General features: G+C 35.9%; 1 protein-coding gene across 2 annotated transcripts in view; it reads left to right on the top strand.

The window, feature by feature from the left end:
* Positions 1-22013, top strand: part of LOC108911968 (ecdysone-induced protein 74EF-like) — a 63571-nt gene that overhangs the window by 30584 nt on the left and 10974 nt on the right. Inside the window, exon 3 of one of the 2 annotated variants that reach the window (XM_018717066.2) lies at positions 4517-4738. The exons of the other annotated variant lie outside the window; for it this stretch is intronic. Within the exon in view, the coding sequence (XP_018572582.1) occupies positions 4517-4738 (222 nt within the window). The remainder of the gene's footprint in view (positions 1-4516; positions 4739-22013) is intronic. 2 annotated transcript variants of the gene reach the window in all.

The raw sequence follows: 22013 nt of genomic DNA, 5'->3' as shown, positions 1-22013 counted from the left end.
GTAGTTTTTCAAGGGTTGAAATATTGTAAATTATCTATAATACCATAAACTATTAAAAAGATGTCTATCTACACGTTCGGAAAGTACCGATGGTCTATCTGAAGTTACGTGAGAGCGAGTAAGCCATAGAAATCCATGCGATAGAGAAGGATGGCTATAATGAAGGCGTCTCATAGTCACCGCCCGTTTCGCCCTTCCACAAATAAGATCCACTTCTTATTTGTGGAAGGTGGAAGTCTCACGTAACGGCAGATGGACCATCGATACTTTCCGAACCTGTATAATGTATGCACTATAAAAATATTTTGAGGTCAAAGAAACTATTAATTTTATATTTTTATCATTAAGGGTAGTTTTTAAAGGTTGAAACTTTATAAAAATAACGTAAATTATAACCCACAATATAAAACAATATTTATTCTATATATTAAGGTATGATTTTAGTTTATATAACATCTATTTTTATATTTATTCAGTTTTTTAGCATAAAGGGTAGTCTTCATCCCCTAAAAATAAAAAGCGCATATCAAGCATACTTTTCATCTATAGGGTGAAGTAATCTTAATTCCAAATTTTCATAAAAATCGGATCTATCCGAAAGTATTCCGAGGTTTTACCCCATTTTTCTCTTCGTTCTATGGACTATAATTGCACTTCGATTTGGTCATTTCGCTAAATAATCATCAGTCAAATTACAGAAAAAAAAAATAAAAAAAAATTTACAAAATACGTAAATAAAGATAAGTGCAACCAAACAATTATCAAAAATATCTCCCTAAAAATAATTAAGCAAAATTATAGAAATTAGAAGTGTTTTTCAAGAGCTTCAAAAGGTACCATAACTTCGACAGTTGGCAGAGTGTCAAAACAAAGATTTATCCTGTGAATATTACTGTTAACATTTATCATATTAAAATTAAACTCAAACATTACCTCAATCTTAGACCAATGTGTTCGAACCACAATTTACAAACGCCACCATTCGGTTATCACTTGTTCTCCCCGTACATCAATAACAAACGACCTCGATTTTTGATGAGGCATCTAGATAACTTTATTACGCGACAAGCTTAGTACCGAACAAGTTGATTTTTATCTTTGCGAAAACGATAATGATCATAACAAATCGAATAAGTTTAATGTAACGCATGAGCTCATACCACTATCAAGATCGATCGACATTAAAATAATCTTTCCCATCCCAATCTAACAATCGTGCATCTTTAGAACCCGTATTACTTTTTGCAAATATAAAAGCATCTACGTCTGTATTTATTTATATTTTGATTGATCCCCACCAAGCGATAGAAAAAACTCCTTTTGCAATATTTAGGTATGTAAATATCTGCAGGATATATTCCTCTTGAAACGGTATCAGTACCAATGATATCCTCTACAACTTTTTAAAAATATCCTGTACACTATAGACCAACAACGATTTCTGGGTGTGATCTGGTGAAGAGTGAACTTTGGAGCAAGTTCATCAAAAAGACGCTCGCTGTATCCTCTTGGGAAATACGTAGAATTCTAAATCTCTTGTTGAAATTGACTCACCCTGTACATTCTTTAAAGTTAAAAGTTAAAACTGTAATGTTCTAAATGGATAAATATTATAAGTGCTTGCTGGGGCTTACCATCGGTCCAAAACAGCAGACGTGCCGTGCATATCCCACGGAAAAACCTCGCGGAAAGCCCGACCTTAACCCTCCTAGCGGGCTGTGAAATTGTTCCCGCCCGCTGCCGCCACCGCCGATCGCCCGAATCGATATTAATGCGGCGGCCTCCGTCCCGTTTTCATATAAAATTTACGAAAACATCCAAAACAACCCTTTGGCGAGGGGGGCCAGCGCGCGGCTACGCCCGGAATCTGTCAGAGCGAACGTGGCATGATTAATGAACGGTTCCGGGAAAACGATCGCCTTCCTCGCCGCAAATTTTATTTATATGTAATAATCGTTGCGAAACGAGGCTCTTCTGTAGTACTATGCGTAATACGGTAAACAGGAATTGGGAAATTGACGGAAGTTTATATCATCGCACAATACAGAACTGATTTACGTCTTTGTTTGTTTTGGACGAACTCAAGGATTTCCGACCGGTCCGACGAAATATCACTTTCGTGTCGTTCTCGAGAATCCAACTTTTATGGCGAGGCTATTAACTAATGTTTACGAAATGTTAGGAACTATAGTCTGTTTAGAAATGAAAGAGAGTAATAAAAGCTTATTATGTATGCAAATCGTAAATAAATGTAGTACTGGTGCTTATATTATAGATGAGGTGTACTTTTAAAAAAACTGTGCGTTCGGACTGTACTAAATTGTAGCAGGTAGCTAAAATTTAATCCCCGACAATCCGTCTTTGCCTATGCCGCTTCAATTTCTCGGTCCATTTCTCTTATAAGTAAACAATATAAAAACAGCATTTCAAAACATGAGGCTACTTTAAGCATCATAACCGGGTTAAGAGAGTTTTTAGTAATTCAAATAAAATTATTCAATATTATCAAAATATTTATTTAAATTTAATGAATAGACTTTTATTCCACACAAAAATATATGTATTTTGAAAATTCAAATTATGGTGAGTAAATGTAGTGTTGTATAAATGTACAATAAAGAAAATAAAAAAGTACGTATATTAAAATTCATCGTCTGAATATTCTGATGAATTATCTTCGTCTCCTAGATTGATAACGATAGGTTCCACAGTAACGTCAATTAAATTATCGAGTTCCCACATTTTCTCCTCTTCTTTTTGTACATGATGTATACATCTTTGCCAGTTATCTGCAGTTACTCGTTCCAAAGAAATTTTTAACAAAATTTTCACGTCACTTAATTTAAACGTCGTATTATTTCGCGTTACATCTCCTTTTACCTGCGCCCAGACTAATTCGATTGGGTTAAGTTCACAGTGATAAGGTGGTAACCGTAGTACCGTTATTAGGCGATTTGTTGCCATTTCATCGATAACATATTTTTTCTGATCTTTATTAAGATTGACAAGTGTCAAAAGTTCCTTTTTCTCCATATTTGTTTCAAAAGAAATGTTTTTTCCGGATAACCATTGAATTATATCGGCTTTCCTCCAAGCAGTCGTAGGCGTCCGCTCGGTCTGCCGTGAATGGTAACTGGCATTATCCATGACAATTACAGACCCCGGAGGAATAAGATCCAACATCTGTGTAAAATACTATTCGAAAACATCTGCGTTCATGTCTTCGTGATAGTCACCTGTATTTTTAGATTCAAATAAAAGTAAACCGCCATCTACATAACCACTGGCACTACCTATATGTGTCGCTAAAATATACTAATGTACACCCATTACCTGTTAGCATTAGTGTTACCCGATAATTACCTGAAACGAAATATTAGCACGCCCATGGCCGGTTCTTATCTCGGGGTTTTATTACCCTCTTTAATTTCCAAACAGAGTATAGAGTCAAATATACGGGGTGGATCAATCGGAATATCGAAACGAGAGAAAAAAAACAGGGTGCCATTACTTCAGCTCGTGATAGAGTAATCATAAATGAACAAAAAAATTGTATATTACAGGGGAATAAGATCAATAATTTTCAAAATACAGCGAGTATATCAGGGAGTTTCATCACAACGCGACAACAGCGCTTAACCTAACGCTACACAGCTGGTGCCCGCGGCAGATTTGTCCTACGGAAAAAATGTAAACAACTATTTTTGTGAAACATTTAGTAAATTTCAAGACAAGATTTTGTAGTACGTAGATAGCGTTGTGCTTAAATTTTGACTCGAACTTTAGTAATTATGAATCTCTTAAAACAGGAACTTTTAATCAATTATGAATTTGAAAAATATGTAATTAAAGTACCCAAAGATAAGGTTTTTTTCGTTTATTTCGTCGTATTCTACCGTCTGTTAAAATTAGGGCAGTCCAACACCCTGTATAAACATACAACACTTATAAAATTAGTATATTTAGTCCTTTGCTTATCATGTTTCTTTTATCTGTCGTCATTATTGGGAGAAGCTTTTTCACCAGCCTCTACGTTGTACAAACTGTATTTTAGCAATGCTGTCGTATCTTATTACGTTGTCAAGGTGGCAGTACCAATAACGGCCGGTAGCTAGAGGTTTATGCGTAAGTCTACAATACACTGGTTTTAATCGCAATCGAATTAAATATTTTTCACTTATTTTGTTCCACAAAAAGGTGAGAAAATAGTGTTAAATATTTACGTAAATCTTTTGAAAAAAAAAATACAAAAGGGACGATTTTACTAAATACATTTTTTTTAAATTTGCATCACTCGCTCTGCCTACTCTTGTTATGGGAACTTTTTTCTTATTATAACAAGGTGAATCATCACACGAACTCTAAAATATAATTAAAACGCCCTGTATAGTAGAGATTCTCAATGCATAAATTTTGAAAATACTTTTTTTTAGTACCAAAATCACTAATGAGAGATATTTTCGGTGCTTCCAACCCTCCAACTTATATTTTCTGAGTGCCCCCCCGGATTTTTCAGGTTCCTTGCCACCGAGCCCGGCCGACTCCGGCGTCTCCGATGTGGACAGCTCCTCCAGCGGGCACACATCGACGGACGAGCTGAAGGCCAGATTACAACCCTCCATCCACTCCCCCGTAGGCAACCTCTTCTCCAGGCACATGTCGTGGTCTTCCCCCGGCCACCACGGCCAGAGGCCACCCAGCCACATGTCGCAGCAGTTCTACCAACCCTTCGCCACGAGTGAGTATCTTTTACGTTAATTTCAAAAAAAAAAAGGACGCCGAAACATGGCGACACTTAAATTTATCCATTGTCCACTGGAGTTTGTGTAACGTATCACGAAAATGTGAAGTTTTACCAATTTTTTTTGGAAAAAAACAATACAGGGTGTTACAGGAATGTTGAGAGGTCTCTCAGGTGATGCAACTTGTAAATAAGAAAAAATGTTCCTATATTATCATTCTCTTATCTCGGTAGGTTACAGCTGTGAACCATAAAAAGTCTCCGATATAAACTGCTTATAGTCCATTAAAATTTTAGTTTGTTGAAACATTGCAAGTCAGAAATCTTTTTTGTCCACAGCTGTACAAGACTCAAAATGTTCGTTACATTCAAAGATATGAAAAAAAAATGCAAGAATAAAACTTATTAATGTTAATGATTCACAAACAAGAATATCATGCTATTGAAATACATTAATACACTTTTTCTGGTCGTGAGGAACCTTTCTGATATTTTAAGGCAAGTTTTTGTAGTACTGTCACACCCTGTATAGTTGGTTCCCTAATAACCAAAAAAAATATGTATGACATGAGAAATCAGTTGAAAGGAATAAATGAATATTTATTGGAAATTTACAGAAACGTTTAAAGCCCTTTAACAAAACAATCGGAAATTGTTATGTATGTATGTCATGGTAAATAATCGTACCACCTTAGACATTATGCAGATCGAAAATACATATTCATTTTAAGATTTCATTGAAATTTTAAATTAAAAGGGAATTTTTAAATTAAAGATTATACGGAACGCATAATAATACTCTTTTAGTGTGACGTCACATATTTAGGCAACCCGAAACAAATTGTACAGACCGAATCTGACCCTTGTGTACTATTTACATATATACTAAATGAACAACTTCAAATTAATTTATTTTTACAAGGATTTGGAAGTATTTAAGAACAATCAACAAGTGTTTCGTAAAATAAATACACGAATGTGCGTGCTTAAAACGTACAAAAAACGATATAAAAGAATATCCCTAAATTTAAATAAAATAAAAATTTAACATTAGCCGTGTTAATGCGCATGCTCGGGAAGAATAGCCTCATACGCAGGTGAGATCTTGTTGATGTGTTATCGCTGTCATCATTAGCGTGCTTTCTCGTTTTGTTTAATCTTGATATTTTCTAGTTCTAATAAGTATTTTTATTGTTTTTCTTGATGTTGTATTGTGTCACTGTGTTTAGCGAGTGTTTTTTCTTCATGTAGTTTATTATAGACGTACTCTTAACCTCAACCACAGTTTTCTTGAATGATATCCTGTTGTGAGACTACTTTAAGCGAAGTATGAAATTATCTTTAATGCGCATGCTCAGTAACACTGATATAATTTTAATTTATTAATTACTATAAAAGTTACTAGTGTTCTATAAATTTAAATATAGAAATTCTACAATTCCATTAGTTTGTCACTTGGGGTTTGAAACTTCTTAAATATTTTTAATATCGCCAGAACATCGCAATATTTAAGGTTAGGACAAAGAAGCAATTTTTTGGCACTTGTGTTAAGGTCGAAAATCGATCTAGTAAAAATACTGATAAATTCTTCATGACAATGGGGTTGCCTATTATTTGGCGTATGTGACATCACTACTAAATAGGTCTATTGCTCTAACGTCATGCTCAAAAACAGTCAAATCTGGCCATAATGTTAAGGATACTTTAATATATTTAGTAAATATACAGGATGTTCCAGTTAAGATATATCCTTCCATAACTCTAATAGCCACTCATGTATAAGTACATATTATATCATTTTTTCTGGGTGTTATCTAACTTTACTTTTTCAATTGGAACACCCTGTATATCATGTATTTTTCAATTCGCCGAAATTATCAAATATCTAGGAAAATAGACATTATAAACAGATGCGATGCGGTTTCCTCCATTTTAAATGGAAAAACAGATATTACAGATCCTAAAGTTTCAAAGTTTTCAATCAAGGATATTTTGATTTATTCAATACGATACAGACAATTGCAAAATTTAGTTTCCTTTCGATTTCACGAAAAAAAAAACATCAAATAACTCCTCTGAAACGGTAAGTTTTAGAAAAAGTGGCTGATTGCCAAGCCTTCTTAAAAGCGCTTCCTTACTTGAAAATTTGAAAGATTAATTCATTTTGTGCCATCGACAAAATTAACTAAAAGTTTGACATCAGAACAAACGGAATTTAAGAAAACAATTTGGCTTCGTCAGCGAAAAAATACCGATACGATACAAGATTTCAGTAAATATCGTAATAAATAAAGCTCTTCCACGAAATTATGCAATAAACAACATTTCTGTCGAGAATTACACACGTTCATATTTTGTTATTCCTCGCCCGAAGCCAAGTTTTTTTTTTATTTTTAAGCCCGAAGCCGGCTCGCAGCACATTTATCTGCAGCAGCAGTTTCCTTATTTTGTTGATTTGGCAGAGCAACACTCCTCAAAGTAAGGCAGGTCACGTCCGTGAGGCCAAAAAAAACAAATGCATCTGCGTCTCGCAAATTAACAGATCCTCACTTGTCTCGGCGCTGATTGTGAGCCTCCTACGTAAGACGCTGTTTGCAATGCGATTAGGGAAAAAATGATAAGTTTTTTTGTTTGTTTGACTTGGCGAAGATAAAGATAAAGTGTATCTGAAATTCTGCAACTGAAATTAAAGATTGGGCGAGAAAGGTGTCGTGCGCAATTCGCGGTGGTTTATTTTTGGTGTGCATTGTTCTATGACCCCTAAAACGCGGAATTATGAGAAAAAAATGCAGTAATTAAATGATTTTGTCTTGTTTGCTTTGTCTCTTTGATTTTTCAGTAGATATTCGTCGAAAAATGTTTTCATCATTTACAGAATTGTTGCAACCAATTTTTTGAAGGAATAAAAGCAATGCGTCGTCGTTTTCGTAAAATTATCAAGACCATTTGAATTTCCCGTAACTCGACTTGCGTACATACAAATAAAAGCAAAAGATTATGTCTTCAATGCCCGGTACTGGGAACTTTTCGATATTCATGTCGAAACGATTACTCTGGCAGTCTGACACGTGGAAAGCGCTGTTTATTACTGGCATTACCTTGGCAGAATTCCCGTAAAAGGATGATTCAATACCGCAAAATATGGTAGGAAATAGCGCATTTATACTCTAAACATTCCGTAATTGTTTACAATATTAATAAAATATGTGGAAAGGCAGTAAACTCGAGGCGAAGATACGAGAGCATTTCGAAAAGTAACGTGAAATTGGTTAATATTTACTACACTTTCCAAAAAACTTAAATCTACCTCCAACAGAGACCTGTATAGGTGAATACAAATGAGATATTATTGTATCGTCGAATCGGCTGATCCTGAACAAGTAAATTTTTATTATACCCAAAAAAATTGCAACGCTGACGAAAACCGTCTCTACCGCCATCAGAGGCCTGTCTAGAGCCACCAAAAACCACCCAGGAAGTCTGCAATGCACCAAGGGACCGAATTTTTCGCTATAATTTCAAATTTTTAAGCCAAGCCGCCTGAGACACCAAGCGGGGCGCCGAGCAGTCAATCTCACGGAGGCTACAAGCAGGGTGTTCGAACTTCGACCCAGGGGTAGTAATTGCAGCGACTAGCCACTATTACTGGAAGCTACGAGTATGGTATTCGAATTTCGACCCAGAGGATGTAATTGTAGAGACTATCCACTACTACGAGGGTGGTCTGAAAAGTTTCCGACCTAACAAAGATATAAGACTTTTTTTCTGATTTTTTTTTATTTTTCAACATAGTCTCCTTGTAACTCTACACACTTCTCCCAGCGATGCTCCCATCTCTGTAACCCGTCCAAATAGTACTCGGCGTTTTTCTCTGCAAAATAATTGTTCACGAAGGTGATTGCCTCTTCATTTGACGAAAATCTCTGTCCTCCGAGCGCAATTTTTAGATGAGGGAACAAAAACATGGCAACCGCTGAGGTGTGAGACGGTGCTTTGTCTTGGTGAAACAGGATTTTCTTTTTCTGCAAATGTGGCCATTTTTCCACAAGTTCTGGCTTCAGTTTGTCAAGTAATGATGCGTAGTATGCTCCTGTAATGGTTTTTCCTTTTTGAAGATAATCGATTAAAATAACTCCACGACTATCCCAAAAAACAGTCGCCATCACTTTCCCAGCCGAAAAAACAGTTTTTGCTTTTTTTGGAGCCGGTTCCCCCTTTGCAGTCCACTGTTTGGGCTGTATTTTTGTTCCGGGCGTATAATGGTGTATCCAAGCTTCATCTACAGTAATTAATCGGCGCCAAAACTCGGATTTATTGCGCCTAAACTGCGCCAACATGTTCATTCGAACACATTTTTGGTCTAACGTGAGCAAACGCGGCACCCAACGCGCGGACAGCTTTCTCATGTTTAAATGTTGATTTAATATGTGACAAACACGTTCTTTTGACATGTTCATAACCTCTGCTATCTCTCTCACTTTAATTCGGCGGTCGTCTAGCACCATTTGGTGAACTTTGGCGATGTTTTCGTCGGTAGTTGCAGTTTTTGGACACGATCAACTAAATGCTGTTAGTTGTTGACTAAAGCATTTTATAGATAATTATTGTCCAGATATCCAGAATATGCTGCTACTTTTCGACATACCCCCGTACACACAGCAAACCGTTTGGCCAAATACAGCGTACAAAGTTATATGTATGTATATACAATCAGTTTTTTTATTCGGCGTTGCTTCTTGAAAAGATAATAAAACGCGAGTTATTTATAGACGCCGATAAACGATGGGATTTTTTTTACCTTGTATTGTATTGACTTTGGAACCAAGTCGACGCCGTTTACCTGTGCAAATTTTGATAAAGACGAGCACCGTGTAGTGCGACAAACATTTTTATACGTCGTTACGTAAATCCTGACCTCGCGCAATGTCACGGATGTTACGAAAATAGCATATAACATCGTTTAGATTGGACACTCTCGGTTTCCATGCGACTTGTTTATAGAACGACGGAGCGAGAGCGACGAATTTGAAGTTGTTTATTTCTATTATTTACCGGGCGTTTGATTCTGTAAACAAGTAACGGTCCGTCGAGGTGGACGTGTGGGTTCACGAAAAAATAATACAAATGCAAATGTCCGCTTGTTTGCGTACCGCATGAAAATCACAACGAAATCTTTTGGTTCGTTCACTGTTATTGGAAAAAATAACGAAATTGAAACTTATTAAAAACGAAAGTTTTTATCGACTTTATCTTTATTATGCAAATATTTGGTGCTACTATCTTTTTAGTACTGACTAATATATGTATAGTCTTCTATTGTTTCGTATTTTTTGGGTCTAGACCTTGAGACGATATAACCATTTAAGAATTCTTTGAATTTTCAGTCGTTTTGTACATAATAATACAATATAATACAAAATAATTTTTTGCTGCGAACTGGTTTATTTTGGGCAAAAAATTCAAGAGACATTTTTTTTAGAGTGAAACAGGCTATCGGAAATAAATTTTTAAATGGTAAACAAATAATAAGACAAAAAGTTACGTTGGAAATAAATTTTAGGGGTTGCGTTTTTCACCCCTTACAACCATGGGGTAAATCAAATAAATTACTGGCTAAGTGTCTTTTTGGTAGTAGAAAATGTCAGGTTAATTTCAATATTGTAACTTGTTTAGTGCTTGTGAAAAAAATTGTTAAACAAATTTTATGTACCCCCTTTAAGGGACTGTATCTTAACAAGGGATGCTCCAATGAAGTTTCTTTATATGAAAGATCCTATCTTTTTTTCGATGAGGAATCACCCCTTTAAATGTTTTACACTTATTTAGTTACACCCTGTATAGAGTTGCGCGCGAGTTTTTGATTCGACAAGCTGAATTTATCACTATAGATGCTAAATATTATGTACATATTAGTTTCCACAGTCATAAAAATGGGGGGAAGATTGTTTACAGGGTGGTTAATTGTATAATTTTTACGTAAATTCACGTTTTTCGCTTATAACTTTATTCCGTTCATTTCCACGAGAAAACAGTAAACTACTTTTTTTTCGTCTACAAAAGACCTACAAAACTAGCCCTCGAGCGTCAAAAAATATTGATTAGATCAAAAGTTATAAACAGAAGAAGTTTATTTATGACTTTTGAATTAAACATTATTTATAAAACTGCGTTATTATTACCAGAACGTTTTGGTATCGCATCCTCTCATTCCTTATCACTGTCTAATAACTCACACGAAATCTGGAATCGGTAAGTTGAATAGTTTACAAGTTATGGCCTTATAAACAAATTAACTAATTTTTCTTAGTCTGGACGATCCCGAGGACCTTCCACAATCGCACTGATTTTTTTCATGGTAGATTTCATAATAATACATTGAAATCTATCTTTTTTTTTATTACAAATTTGCAACCTGGATTTTTTTTTTTTTATTTTTTAGCCTTAGTTGCAAAATGAAATATACGACGCACGAGCGTGACAGTTTTACAGAACTTATTGTTTGAATAATTTTCAATTTTACCGAAATATTATCTGCCAACGTGAAGAAAATAAAAATACTATTTCAAACAAAATTACTGGTCACGTTGCATGTAAGACCCTATGTAAGTAATAATTCTTTCACAAAATTACATTTTTTCCTAAATGATTTGCCTTAGATGATTTGCTTGCAATAGTAGTTGTATACCTTAAAGGACTGGCCGTAATTGGACCTGCCGGTCACTACAGACTTATTTTATAACTGCCGATTATTCAAAAACAGTTGTGAAGAATTAGGAGAGAGGTGAAGAATTTGACAGTTGCAACTCCTCGAACAACTGTTACAACTACCGCTACACCATGTATATTAGTTGCAGTTATTTGCGAAGTTAAAAAAAATATTGTTCACACAAACATTCACATATTTTTAAACGCAGATATTATTTAATGCCGCGTTTCACAAAATATATTACACGGGTTAAAAATACGTCTGTCCAGCCGTATTTTATTTTTACCTCCTAGTAGCGCCGATCTAACGCTGTAAACATAAAAACGCTTGGGAGTGGTTAGACAATATTTTTCTGGTGAAGACACCGAGAAAACTATGTACCCGAAAGTATTTGTAAATAAATACGCTTAACTTTGGTCTTGGGTGACCTGAAGGTGAATCTATATTTAACGATGACAGACGACAAGATAAAAAAATAAAAACTTTTTTTTAATTAGATATTTTGACACTCGTTCGCTATAAATTATACTAATTGGTGTTTATTCTGGTACTTATATATTATTTGTAACCTTTGCATGCAGGCACTGGTTTATCGTAAAGGCAGGTCAGTGTATGTGTACTTTTGTAAGAGACAGATTATTTAGGCGATAGAGATAAGACTATTCGCGTTTTAGAAACCGCGTTTGCCCGGGTGCTTGCCACGGTCTGTCACCTTTCACGTCCTCTAATATAACAGGTCGGTTTATTTTTTGTTTAGTTAGCACTTGATATTTCCGATATGGTAAATATTATTCCGAAAGCCAAATTGAATGCAATTGTTGCCGAAAAACAAGTCGGGCCCTGTTGACGTCACTGTATTCCGTTTCGTGAGAACAAATAGGGTCGTTGGTCTATGACATCCGATACGAATTTAACCTTTCTTCATTTTCGATAATGTTGTGCAAAAAGACCACAGAATATTTCGTAACGTGATATTAATAGCATTACTTTAAATCTAATGTTATTATTGTAGGTTTGCTAGCCATTACTATCGGCCATTCTTGGCGTTGCCAACGTAGCAACGTAATAAAACAACAGAATTGGAAAATAATCTCAGGTAAAAACGTCATTATTTTACCACTCCAGTATTATTTTGAGGAAATCCTATTAAACATAGTACAGAAAAGTAATCATATAATTTTTTTTATTCCAATGTCAGGTCTGAGGTATTATAATGTAAATAATTTTATTGATGTGCTTACAAATTGCACTTACTTTTAAGCATAAACATATAAAAAATTAAAAATACATAATATTCTTGTAATATTATGGTTATTATACCAAAGGAAATTGTATTGATGTGAATAACTTGAAAACGACGAATCTTAGGGAAAAAATTAGTCACTTTTTTTATGTATTTTGTGCATTAGAATATAAATCAGTTACAATGACTTGTAAAAAAATTCAGTGGCGTAGGTTTTTTTTTGTAAAAAAGGGGTGACCCCTGTCCAGTTATACACCACTGGTTGAACCTTTACAGCTCATATTTTAGGGAATGTAAGGCCTGCTATCATACATTATCTGTACCAAATTTTATTAAGATCGGTTAATAGATTCCGGAGATATAAACAAAAAATCAATTTTTTTAACAGCTTCAACACCCTTTATCTCTAAAACGGGGCTGTTCCAGATCAATGTTTATAGGACAAACACGAATATTTTAAAGAGATCTATATCTGCCCTCGAAGTTTCCTGCATAAAATTCGGACCACCCTGTAATTATTGCTGCTGAAAACAATCAGAGGTACTTATAGCTTTCGAAAATCAAAATTGGGAAACCTCAGGGATATGTACTTGGTCTAGTCCTCTTTATCGCTTGTATAGTCTTTAAAGTACATATTAACGATGTCCAAATTTCTTATGCAGATGACACAGCCGTATTTTTAAGAGATGAAATTTGGGAGAATGCGAAAGATAAGGTACACCAGAAAAAATATTTTTTCTTCAAAAATAAATTACATTTGTCTGATTCTACTACTTTGAAATGAATTACAGACACCTACAAGTCGAAATTGTGAACATCACGTATACGTGTTCATTGTAAAATTTCAATTTAGGGCAGCTGCCTCGCATTTTCGACATATTCGGTATGTAAAGATATTCCGAGACCAATACTCGCTGAACTGCATAAAAGTCATATAACAAACAATAAATGTTGCAACGAATTATAATTATATTTACTGATGCGACGAAAATAAGTCTTTTTATCGCCTTAATGGTGCCAGTCAAAATTTGACCTAACCTAACACAACCATTATGATAATACTTGGATAAACTGTCCAGGAAAGAGCACAAACAAAATCTGAATGTCATATGCGAAATAATAATCGCCTTTCCGACGAGCGTTATTTAACCGTAGGAGTTGTGCTATAACCTAGGCTAAATATTAGGGGCCTCCTCGCTCGGCTTGTCATGTTCTATTTTCGGACACTGCGGACTTAAAAAATTGCTTGCGGGCTTCAAAAAAGTAGTCGCATATTTGTTATAGATACTGGGCCGTTTCGCAACCGCTTGTTATTTTCTTCTAGAAATACCTGGGAATCTAACTTGGAAATGCGACCTTATTTTTGCCACACCAGCCTCAATGACACGCGCTCTTCATCTGTTTTGTTTATAATCAGATCACACGACGTCTAGATGTCTTTGAGACAAATGGTGCGTGATAACATATTTTCATGTTCGAAGAGGATGTCGTCTTTAAAAATATTTTGATATGTCTACGGAAAAATACGCCTTCTACTATTATGTAACACGTAGACTCTAAATTTCGAATCCCCCGCAAGTGCCTGTTCGTTTTGAACAAATAAGACGTAACGGCGTTCCACGTAACAGTAATCTAGTGGCCTAGACAAGACGCGGCCGACTCGGATTGTACGCGGTCCGCACCTTCCGGCATGACATACTAGATGCTGCGCTAGGCTAGACCATCACGACGATATGCCGTGGCCTAGGTCAGTTTCGATACGGACCACGATTGTTGCTGCAGACCGGCCGGGCGGTTTTTTTTTTTTTTATTAACAATTAACATAACTCCCGTCTGGGACCGAGTTGGAAAATAAACGACTTTATGTGTACGCTTAACTGCGTTTTAGATTTATAGATTTTGAGTAGACAAAGAGCCGGTTCGTAAACAAAACGAGAAAAATAGTGGCGGTGTGTCTTGACCTTTTGGCGTTCCCCTGGCGTTATGGGAATCGAACCGATGGAAAAATCCAAAAGGCCGCTTAGTTTTCCCGTCAAACCTGTTCGAGGGTTTCTTAAAATTAATTAATTAATTCTAAATTATTACGGAGAATCAATAAGTTGATCAACAACGCCGCTTCAATAGCATTGGCTGAAATTTTTGGTAAAGGTCAGTTATAGTCAAAACGGCGCGATACGTACAAAAGGTTTTTATAAATTTTTCAGCTTTACTATCTTCAAAAGAACATTTTTAAGGTGAGGTAGCCAACTGCCTAATTCTTTTTAAAGAAGAAAAGTTCCATGATGGAGCAAGCACCAATAGAATTGGATACAACTTTTTATTTTCCAAAATGTGCAAACCAGAGAACAAAAAGCATTGCTAATGAAGGGGTTCCAGTTTTGAATTTCTTTTAAAGCTTTTCTTTACTTTAAATTTGCAATAATTATTTAAAAATATTTATTAGGAAGACTTTTTTACCTCTCTTGTAATTTTTCGATAAAACCGATAGTTTTCTAGTAAAAAAATTAGATGCGTCATCGTTCACTAAAGGGGTAACTGCGAACATTTGTAAAAATAAAGCAGGCGGATGTCATAACAAATAAATAGTTATTTATCATATTAATAAATTGACACTTTCTGTCAATAAGCCGGTAATTTAATAATAACATTAAGAATAATTTACTATTAATTAATGAAAAATGTTTGATAACTTATGACTATGGGACAAGTATTAGGTAAAGTTATTTATCTGAAATAAAATTTAATACAAACCAAAAAAAAGAAATGCAAAATTAAATTTAAAGAATATTCTCGAAATAATTTCCATTTTACTGCAAGCATAACCTAATACGTCTATTGAAGTTATAACGCACTCGCACAAACAGTTCTTGGATATTGCGAAGGTCATCTGCTGCCTGAAATATTATTAAGCGTAGTTCTTCTAATGAGGCAACAGGAGTGGGAAAAATAATACTTTTTATGTGTCCCCACAAAAAGAAATCCATAGACGTTAGGTCAGGTGAACGTGCAGGGCAACAAACAGAGGCATCACGACCACGACCAATCCATGAATGAACATTATGAAGGTTTACTGCACCTACTCTATAATCTGTTTGGAAATGAAAGAGAGTAATAAAACCCCAAGATAAGAACGGGCCATGGGCGTAGTAATATTTCGTTTCAGGTAATTATCGGGTAACACTAATGCTAACAAAAATGACAGGGATTGGAAAATCGACTATTTACAGACTTTTAAAGGAAACAAAAAATGAACAAGATACTGTAAATCCCCAAAATCATCTACAGGGAAGTCAAAAGTCGTTATAGTTGATTTCTTCAAAAAAGTCATTCGCAGAAAAGTACACTCATTTTATTTTAAAAAAGAAATACCAACGCTAAACAAAATTTTAAGTGAACTTTCAGAGGACAACGATTTGCCAAAAATCAGTAGAAGCAAATTATGGGCCGTCTTACGAGAGTTGAATTTTTGCTGGGAAAAGCAGAACAGGAAGTCAGTTCTTATCGATAAAGATGAAATTATTTGTTGGCGAAGATCCTACTTAAGATCAATTAGAAAATTCCGTGACGAAGGGAGGAATATTTATTATCTAGACGAAACTTGGGTCAACGAGGGATATACTGTAACAAAAGTATGGCAAGATAAAAATGTAAAAAGTTTTCGACAAGCATTTTTGGATGGACTTTCAACAGGGTTCAAGGCACCTTCAGGTAAAGGGCGAAGATTAATAGTGACACATATAGGTAGTGCCAGTGGTTTTGTAGATGGCGGTTTACTTTTATTTGAATCTAAAAATACAGGTGACTATCACGAAGACATGAACGCAGATGTTTTCGAAGAGTATTTTACACAGATGTTGGATCTTATTCCTCCGGGGTCTGTAATTGTCATGGATAATGCCAGTTACCATTCACGGCAGACCGAGCGGACGCCTACGACTGCTTGGAGGAAAGCCGATATAATTCAATGGTTATCCGGAAAAAACATTTCTTTTGAAACAAATATGGTGAAAAAGGAACTTTTGACACTTGTCAATCTTAATAAAGATCAGAAAAAATATGTTATCGATGAAATGGCAACAAATCGCCAAATAACGGTACTACGGTTACCACCTTATCACTGTGAACTTAACCCAATCGAATTAGTCTGGGCGCAGGTAAAAGGAGATGTAGCGCGAAATAATACGACGTTTAAATTAAGTGACGTGAAAATTTTGTTAAAAAATTCCTTGGAACGAGTAACTGCAGATAACTGGCAAAGATGTATACATCATGTACAAAAAGAAGAGGAGAAAATGTGGGAACTCGATAATTTAATTGACGTTACTGTGGAACCTATCGTTATCAATCTAGGAGACGAAGATAATTCATCAGAATATTCAGAGGATGAATTTTAATATACCTACTTTTTTATTTTCTTTATTGTACATTTATACAACACTACATTTACTCACCATAATTTGAATTTTCAAAATACATATATTTTTGTGTGGAATAAAAGTCTATTCATTAAATTTAAATAAATATTTTGATAATAATATTGAATAATTTTATTTGAATTACTAAAAACCCTCTTAACCCGGTTATGATGCTTAAAGTAGCCTCATGTTTTGAAATGCTGTTTTTATATTGTTTACTTATAAGAGAAATGGACCGAGAAATTGAAGCGGCATAGACAAAGACGGATTGTCGGGGATTAAATTTTAGCTACCTGCTACAATTTAGTACAACCCGGTCACACAAAGTTTTTTTAAAAGTACACCTCATCTATACATAATATAAAAATATTGAATATAAGCACCAGTACTACATTTATTTACGATTTACATACATAATAAGCTTTTATTACTCTCCTTCATTTCTAAACAGACTATAGGAAAATTTGCTTCATCGGTGAGAAGTATATTCATTAGTTATACTGCAACATCTAGAACAAGATCATTTTTGCTACTTCATTTAAAAACACCCTGTATACAAAAGATGTTGAAATTAGCAACCTGCACATAACAATCAGTGACAGATCATGACATTTACAGTTTTTTCTAGTCTATGTCACAAAATCAGTCGTTTCTAGAAAACGTTTCTAAAACGCTTAGTTGCGGCCAGACGCGTCCGATGAAAAAAAAAAGAGCTTAATGGTCAATAATTACGGGTAAAAACTGTGTCGCGACTGGGACCCACACGAACCCGCTGGACAAAAAAAAAACCGCGGCCCTCATTATGGCGGTGCTGATGGCAATTGCGACGGCGACGGTGTCGTCCCAGAGGCAGCCGCAGACACTATAATCAAAATATCGCATGAAACGGAAGCGTTCACGCGCAGCGCATCCAGCAAGCGGGTGACCTTGGGTTTGCGGAAAGTCGCAGGCGATGTCGATGAACCACTGACCGTCCCGGCCGGCTCGCAGTTATATAGATGGCTATGAAAACGGCTCTAGACGGCCCAAAGCTCGCTATTTCGTCGGACGGGGCCGCGCGGGGGGGCGGTAGAAAATCGCGCGGCGTAACGCTTGTTTGCCTCCCGTCTCGTTGACTGATGACATCGACCGGGGGGGGGGTTCATCAAATCTTATCGCTCGTGCCTACCTGCGTGCGAACGATTTGAAAGATTTGAGGAATAATATGAGCACCGTGCGGTTAAATCCTGGGTCTCTTCGAAAACATATTATCTTTTTCTCGCAATTTTAGTGTGGTTCATGATATTTTCTCAAGGCGTGAGCGTGAGTAAACGACAAACAAACAATAACGGAACGAATTCGTATCCAAACTTATCTAAAAATCGCAGCAAGCTTAATATTTGCAAAGTGGTGTCTTCTAGCTTTTTAGCAACACCACAAAAAAAATAAAACACGCAAAATGTAGTCCTTTTTACAATATTTTAGCCTATTACGGTGGTTTTCTAAGAAATAAACTTTCTATTTTCTTGTTTCCGAATCCGGATGTCCATGGAATTTTTTTCTTACTTTGAAAGCTTGCTTTATCCCCCCTCATTTCGCTCAATTCGAGAATACAAAACCGACAACTTCGCCCGACCGTTTACATTACGGCTTATTCGCGACTTCCTGTAACGCAAACCGTAGGACAAAAATAGCGATTAACCTTCCTGTGACGCCACTGCGTGACTCGTTCGAGGAAATGCGCGGCTATTGGCCGGCTGCGAGACTGCCCGCCAATGGGGCCGTCCGTCGAGAGCGAGAGTGCATTAAATATAGAAGAATGATAATTGCAGCGCCCGATGCCAAAAAAGTGCATCTGCTCCCAATGTCGGGACGGGCGCGCAAGAGCGCCCTTTTCCGAGGCGTCAGCGGACTGGTTATTCGAGAGAGACGTTCGCACAATCGATTCCTTTGTCCCCGGATTATCGGCGACTAATGTCGTCCTCATCGCCCCATGGCTAAATTATAAACTTTGCCCAACTTTCGGTCCGTCGATATATCTTACCCTTGGACACATTTAAAAATTTTAAATGGCAATATTATCAGTCAATTATTTTGTAAGCCCCTAAAATGTATTGTATACAAAGGAAGGAGCTAAAGTATTCAAAAGCACTTTAGTTTTAGTTATTTAGCACCATATCGACATAGAGTCTATCAATTATTTTGTAAGCCCCTAAAATGTATTGTATACAAAGGAAGGAGCTAAAGTATTCAAAAGCACTTTAGTTTTAGTTATTTAGCACCATATCGACATAGAGTCTATCAATTATTTTGTAAGCCCCTAAAATGTATTGTATACAAAGGAAGGAGCTAAAGTATTCAAAAGCACTTTAGTTTTAGTTACTTAGCACCATATCCACATAGAATCAGTCCATCAATTATTTTGTAAGCCCCTAAAATGTATTGTATACAAAGGAAGGAGCTAAAGTATTCAAAAGCACTTTAGTTTTAGTTACTTAGCACCATATCGACATAGAGTCAGTCTATCAATTATTTTGTAAGCCCCTAAAATGTATTGTATACAAACGAAGGAGCTAAAGTATTCAAAAGCACTTTAGTTTTAGTTCCTTAGCACCATATCGACGTAGAGTCTATATTTTAATATTAAGCAATTAGACTCTAAAGTAAAGTAAATTTCATGTTATCAATTATTCCAAAGGAATCTAAAATATGAAGGAAACTAAACTACCTAGAGACTAAAGTGCATTTTTTTAATTTTGAACGATTAACTCTGAACAACATAAATTCAACACTGTCAATTGGTTAGAAAGAATCTAAAGCGTATTGCGTATGAAGCGACTAAACTGCATTTTTAATGCCAAAGTATTAAAAAAGCACTTTAGTCTTGTGGTATATATAAATAAATGCAAATCATAAATATCAATAGTATACTAACTAGAAAATAAAGGGACTTTAGTGCATCCGAATCCCGAGGAACTAAAATTTCTTTTTAGTTCCATTAAAAGCGCATATGTTACCTTGAGACTACAGTATTTAGTCTCAAGGTAAGTGCTTTTTAATATTAAAGAATTAAAAAGCACTTTAATCCTACTTAAGATATTAACAATATTAGCATCCAGTTATTTTGAAGATATCTAAAGCCTATTTTATACCAAGGGACTAAAGTGCATCTTCCAGTCCTATGGAACTAAAATTAATTATAGTCCGACACATGTCTGGTATCTTCTTCATTTCTCAGCCTGGAACAATGTCAAATTTAATGATTTCTTTATTGATATACATATAACTGAAAACTGTTCCGCGAAGGATCGATAGTACTAAAGCGTATCTTTTAATTGCGAGCGATTAAGAGATACTCGAGCAGTATTTTAAAGCAGAATATTCTATCTACCTTCTCTAAAGAGATATAATAAATATAAGCGAACATCTGTTCGCTCAAGTTTTTAGTACTACCTACATTATATATCAAGGTGCTAAAGTGCATCATCAAATTTCGAAGGATTAACGGACAATTTAGTCCTGCTTTGATAAAATACACGTTTTATTAATCCCAGGTCGAATAAGCACTTTAGTCTTGTATGTAATATGTACTAAATGCACTTTAGTCCTCTTACACAAAAACTAAAGTGGTACTTTTATTCTCCAAAGCGCGATAAGCAGACTTAGATGCCTTTTAGCGTGTTTTTTCGAATTCCTCACAAACAAACGAAGCAAATATCTACAAGAGATTTAACGGCTAACCTCTGCCAGATATCGCTCGCCTTACATATAAACAAAACGCGGTGAATGGAGACAAAACTGCAATAAAAAACAGACAATTATCAGTCCTGACACGATTTGATGCATCGAGTCCTAATTACGGCAACCTAAAAAAAAAACAAACCAATTATTCGCCAAGGCGGCCAATGGGAACGCGCCGATACCGCTCGCCGTATCAGCATTGTGTAACATGTTTTTCTGATCGGCCGGGGATATTATTTTTATAAGCGGGGCAATTAATATCTCGCGGGCATGATATAATTCATCCCGCGGAGGGAATCGAGGAAAAAACAAACGCAATCGGGCCGTTTCCGGTCGCCACACGTAACGCCTTATAGGAAAAAAAAACAAAAGAAGCTCGCTCGTATGTATGTACGTGTGCGTTGCGAGAGCGGGCGACCAAGGCCAACTGCGCGCATGTGCATCTCTATAATTATATCACTGCAAAACTGCAAGTGCACGCGGGACGTCACTGGACGCGGGTCGGGGGATGGGGGGGCACCCTGCCGGGGTGGACGGCCGATTCAAGGTTCTCAATAAGCAGGCACGCTGCATACGCTCGCCGATGGCGAGGAAGTTCGGCAGGGAATGCTGCACAGGGTGTTCCGGCCGCGGCGATGCGGTTTTGTGCAGGCCGGAATCGATCGGTCTTGAGACATGGCCTCCTGCTCATCGTAAGTGACGATATTGCGGAAACAACTACTTTGCGGACTACATGCCTCGACCATCTTAAACAAAAATTGAAAATGGCATATCTAAAAACTATTAATTGCAAACCGAATAGATACCTGACATATTAAAATCATTAAATGTAAATATTTTATTGTTCATCACGTCTGATAATAGGCGAGCGGTTCACCCCTAAATAAAAGGCATGAACCGACTAAATCTTTAAAACAAAAACCTACAGCATGAAACTTATTTTATTTTATGAAGTGTATTTTTCTGATAATTTACATATTTTTTATATTTTTCGGCGTTGTCAATCAATTGTTATAAACAAAAAAGTTGTAAAAAAAAAAATACTCGCCGAATGTCTTTGAAAATAGTTTTTTATTGTAAAATGGACAAAATAAACACATTTTGTTCTTTGACAAAAATTCGAAAAATGCTTCGTTTCCGAAATATTTACAATTTAATGTGAGAAAAGTGACGAAATGACAACTTCCG

Source organism: Anoplophora glabripennis, unplaced genomic scaffold (assembly GCF_000390285.2).
Source record: "Anoplophora glabripennis isolate ALB-LARVAE unplaced genomic scaffold, Agla_2.0 scaffold389, whole genome shotgun sequence".
In the NCBI taxonomy this organism is placed as follows: domain Eukaryota; kingdom Metazoa; phylum Arthropoda; class Insecta; order Coleoptera; family Cerambycidae; genus Anoplophora; species Anoplophora glabripennis.
Note: the sequence above shows the minus strand (reverse complement) of the source record. Positions and strands in the feature narration are given on the sequence as shown.